General features: G+C 41.3%; 1 protein-coding gene across 1 annotated transcript; it reads left to right on the top strand.

Moving 5' to 3' along the window:
- The first annotated feature begins 3,759 nt into the window (after positions 1–3,759).
- LOC122674127 (40S ribosomal protein S16-like) lies at positions 3,760–4,425 on the top strand. Its single transcript, XM_043872230.1, has one exon. It carries the CDS (start codon positions 3,893–3,895, stop codon positions 4,331–4,333), a length of 441 nt encoding a protein of 146 aa, XP_043728165.1. The 5' UTR covers positions 3,760–3,892; the 3' UTR covers positions 4,334–4,425.
- The last annotated feature ends 558 nt before the right edge of the window (positions 4,426–4,983 follow it).

Raw genomic sequence — 4,983 nt, 5'->3', positions numbered from 1 at the left:
ACCTCAAAAGAGAGGTGGGCCATGCCAAAGGAGACAAGTGGCCTTGGGGGGCTGGAGTACAGAGTTTTTAAGGCAGGGTCATTTGCATAATCCAGGAGGGTCATTGATTCACAGCTTTGCTTGACAGCTGCAGGTTATACAACAAGATACTCTACATGCTTATCCTTCCCGTAATTCAGTCTGTTATAATTAAATGTATGTATTCACAGAAGCTCCATTGCTGAAGCTGAAGCTCCAATAATTTGGCCACCTGATGCGAAGAGCTGACTCATTAGAAAAGACCCTGATGCTTAGAAAGATTGAAGGCAGAAGGAGAAGGGGACGATAGAAGATGAGATGGTTGGATAGCATCACTGACTCGACGGGCATGAGTTTGAGCAAGCTCCAAGAAATGATGAAGAACAGGGGAACTTGGCTTGCTGCAGTCCATGGGGTTGCAAAGAGTCGGACATGACTGAGTGCCTGAACAAGAGCATTTCATAGAATATTTATAGACAGTTAATGAGTCCAACAGTTAATGGCTGCCAAAGGTCACTTTAGTACAGGAGAGTGTGACGTGTACACATGCGCTAGAGTAGGGAAGTCGCACCAGTGGGTGGTTGGGGGGGCAACGTTTATGGCCCCTTGACTATATTTGGAGTACTGGTGGGTATATCAGGAGTTGGGCTGGCAAATTGCTTGGTGGGATTAGGTGGCTATTGGACAGTTAGCCGAAGGAGCGCCTTCTTGCTCTCAGCTAACTTCTTGCCTGTCACCCTGAAGTAGAATTACTGGATCATATGCTAATTCTAACTATCTGAGGAATTACTGTACTGTTTTCAGAGCAGCTGCCCCATTTTTACATTCTCACAAGTGGCATACAAGGGTTCTTGTTTCTCCACATCCTTGCCAACACATCAATGCTTGTTATTTTCCTTTTAGTTTTGCTTTGTTTTAAAATAGTAGCCATCCTAATGGTTATGAGGTGATACCTCATTGTGGTTTTTAAAAAAATAATCTCTAGATCCATGCATGTTGTTCTAAGTGGCATTATTTTATTATTTCTTATGGATGAGTAATAGTCCATTGTATGTATGTACCACATTCTTCTTTATCCATTCGTCCATCCTGGACACAGGTTTCTTCCATACTTTGGCTGTTGTCAATAGTGCTGTTGTGAAAACTGGGGTGCATGCATCTTTTAAAATTTGAGTTTTCATCTTGTCTGAAGAGTGGGATTGCCCCATCATATGGTAACTATATATTTAGACTTTTAAGGAACTTCATACTATACTCCATAGTGGCTGTACTCATTTATGTTCCTACCAACAGTGTAGGACTGTTCCCTTTTCTCCAAACTCTTCTTATTGTGCTTTCAACTTTCATTTTTCTCACGATTAGTGATGTTGTGAGTTTCTTCATGTGGTTATTGATCATTTGGCACTTGTATTTTTGCAAGGCCTTCTGTGTTCATTTCAGAAAAAGTGCCCAAACTTACTGGTGTGCAGTCAGCTTTAATAAAGATTTCATCAATCTCTTGGGTTCTCTACTGGTCTCTAAAATTCTGACTTCTTTTAACCCTTTGGTTTTCCTTATTCTGCTCAAGACTTATCCTCTACGTTACTCTGATTCTCAGACCCTCCATGCTAAGAACATCAGAGACCAAAGGCTTTAGGCTGAGCTTTTACTTCTCTTAGCTGGTGTTTGGTGTGGGAATAGGTAAGGCTGAGTAGGTAAGGCTGTTTCCTGAAGGAGTAGGGTGAGGAGTGGGTGTGGGATCTTGGGAAGACTTGAAGCATCAAGTCCAAGGGAGCATGTGGATAGAAAATATTGGATCCAAAGCAAATTGCCCATCATTTGGAATTGGTAAGGCAGTTTGAAGTCTTGGGAGGTAGAAGTCCAAGGTGCATGTTTACCGACATGGAGATGTTAAGGGTGCTGAGCAGGGTCACCTCTGCTTGATTTGTCATTTTCACAGGAGGTTCTTTGTGCTCATCCTGACTCCATCAGGCCCTCGTGTACATGCAGCTTGGCCCCATCTTCTATCTGCTCCATCCAAGGTTTCCATGAGATTTTCATTGGTGAGGATGGGAGTCCTAGTAGAAAGGCAGGTGTGGAACAAATGGGATCCATGACCCTATGGTCTGTAGCCTGCCAGGCTCCTCTATTCAGGGAATTCTGCAGGAAAGGATACTTAAGTGGGTTGCTGTGTCCTCCTCCAGGGAATCTTTCTGATCCAGGGATCGAACCTGCATCTCTTATGTCTCCTACATTGGCAGGCAGGTTCTTTACCACCAGCACCACCTGGGAAGCCCCTTTGACAAGTATCCCCAAACCAAAATATAAAAAGCTGTCATTCATGTGGCAAATATAAACTACTGTAGCCATCTGTGGTCTTTACAATCAGAAATCAAGTACTTCAGAGTGAAACATCTTTTGCAATCTGGATGTTATATAGATATAAGCAGGCTACTTTATTTCTTATTCTCTTGGGGTTTATTTTGGTAATTGTCCTCTTCCCCTTAGGAATACAATTAAAAATAATTTTATTTGCTTTTTATTTATTTATGTATTTATGGCTGCACTGGGTCTTTGCTGCTGCACATTGGCTTTCTCTAGCTGCGGTGAGCGGGGGCTACTGCAGTGCAAGGCTTTCTCATTGCAGTGGCTTCTCTTCTTGCTTTAGGGCACGTGGACTCAGTAATTGCAGCTCGCAGGCTCAGGTGCCCCGCAGCATGTGGGATCTTCCAGCACCAGGGATCGAACATGTGTCCCCTCCATTACTAGGTGGATTCTTAACCACTTGACCACCAAGGAAGCCTTACAATTTTTATACAAGGCAAGATTGTTAGACCTGTTAAGATTATTGTTGTGTGGAAATCTGCAGTTTTGAGTTCTGGCTTTCATGTCAAAAGCCCTGTCCAATGAATCAACAGCGTTTCTTTTCTAGGACCTTTTGAAGAGGCTTTTTAGTATTTGTACATTATATCTAGAATATGGCATCCACCTGTTATATAGATTACTTTTAGTGCATTAATTTATTCTTGCAAGAATTTGTTTTTGTTTCTGATCTGTGTTGAATAGCTCCTGCTTACATGAGCTTACAGTATGAGTTAGAATGAGTCTAATTATTCATCATTTGAAGGCATTGCTCTGCATTTAGACAGTCTTCTTGTGGGTGTGCTAAGTTGGTTCATTGATGTTGAGCTCTTTACGACCTCATGGACTGTAGCCCGCCAGGCTCCTCTGTCCATGGGATTCTCCAGGCAAAATACTGGAGTGGGTTGCCATGCCCTCCTCCAGGGAATCTTCTCAATCCAGAGATCAAACCCGCATTGATAGGCAGGTTCTTTACCACTAGCTCCATCTGGGAAAACTATCTTCTTAGATATCTTTATAATCAGCAAAGAAAAGAATACCACTTCGTAGGATGCCAAGATCAGGACAAAAATTTGGTATTTTCCTCTCCATCTGACCCTTACTTATTTTTTTTTTTTTTGACCCTTACTTATTAAATCATCAAAAATGTAATATAAATATCCAATTGCTGTTAAAGGTGCCATGAAATAGGAACTGTTAACAATGTTAATCTCCAAAGAACCTGCTTTGAAAAGAACTGTGGCAGTGTGAACTGCCCCTGCAGACGGCCTCGTGTGAACACAGTTCCACTACACATCAATGGTGAGACTTGGGTAAGGTGCATACCTTTTCTAAGACTGAATTTTCCCTTCCACTAAGATGAAGATGATAATAATACCTAATTTAGAAGAGTCATTGTTAAAAGTAAGAAGAACAATAATTACTGCATGGAATCTAAATTACAAAACTAATATAAAGAATTAAAAGACTGACTATAGCTTTTTTTCCTGTTGCGGCGCCGCGCGGTGAGGATCTCTTTTCTACGTCTGCTGCCATGGCATCCAAGGGCCCTCTGCAGTTGGTCCAAGTCTTCGGACGCACGAAGACGGCCACCGCCGTGGCACGCTGCACACGAGGTAACGGCCTCATCAAGGTGAACGGACGACCCCTGGAGATGATCGAACCGCGCACGCTGCAATACAAGTTACTGGAACCTGTTCTGCTCCTGGGCAAGGAGCGATTTGCTGGTGTGGACATCCGCGTTCCAGTGAAGGGTGGTGGTCATGTAGCCCAGATTTATGCCATCCGCCAGTCCATCTCCAAAGCCTTGGTGGCCTATTACCAGAAATACGTGGATGAGGCTTCCAAGAAGGAGATCGAAGACATCGTCATCCAGTACGACCGGACCCTGCTGGTAGCCGATCCCCGTCGCTGCGAATCCAAAAAGTTTGGAGGTCCTGGTGCCTGTGCCCGCTACCAGGAATCCTACCGATAAGCCCATCATGAAGATCAGGGTTTCCCTGTATAGCACCTTTATAATAAATGTTGTGGGATTTAAGGTTTCAGAAACTAAAAAAAAAAAAAGACTGACTATACAAAACCATTTATTTGAACATCATTCATATTTTAAAACTTTGAGTCATTTAAATGTCCATCAATAGGAGAGTCATTGAGCATATTTACAAAAAGCTTTTGGGTGAGATGTTTTGCCGCTGTTAATTGAACACTCATGAAGATTATACAGCAAAATTGAAAATGAACAGAAGTCCCTAAACAACATAAATTGAAACAAGTATTTATATCATGACTAAAATATGTAAAATATAAGTATGAAAGAAATAAGGAAGAGAATTCACATAATGATAAAAAGAGGGGTGAGTTATACATATTTTTTACTTTTAAGTTTTCTATTACATTATTATATTGCTGTTTATAATTAAAACACAGTAGCCTTATTAATTACTTTTATTTTTCCTATTTATGAAAAAATACTTTAAAAATTGCAGAAAATTCTGAATAATAGAATTAAAACTACCCTTAATTCTGCCATTAGTGTTTTAATTTCATTACTTGGTACTTTTTCAAAATTAGCTTTGCTTTAGTTTCAGTTTATCCCTTAGCTTGTTCCTTGGGCTGTGTTGTTTT

The sequence above is a fragment of the Cervus elaphus genome, chromosome 18, assembly GCF_910594005.1.
Source record: "Cervus elaphus chromosome 18, mCerEla1.1, whole genome shotgun sequence".
Taxonomy (NCBI): domain Eukaryota; kingdom Metazoa; phylum Chordata; class Mammalia; order Artiodactyla; family Cervidae; genus Cervus; species Cervus elaphus.
This window is presented reverse-complemented; position numbering and strand designations above follow the sequence as displayed.

Excerpts from the sequence above, each read along its gene's own strand:
- LOC122674127 (XM_043872230.1), top strand. The coding sequence starts at position 3,893 with ATGGCATCCAAGGGCCCTCTGCAGTTGGTCCAAGTCTTCGGACGCACG.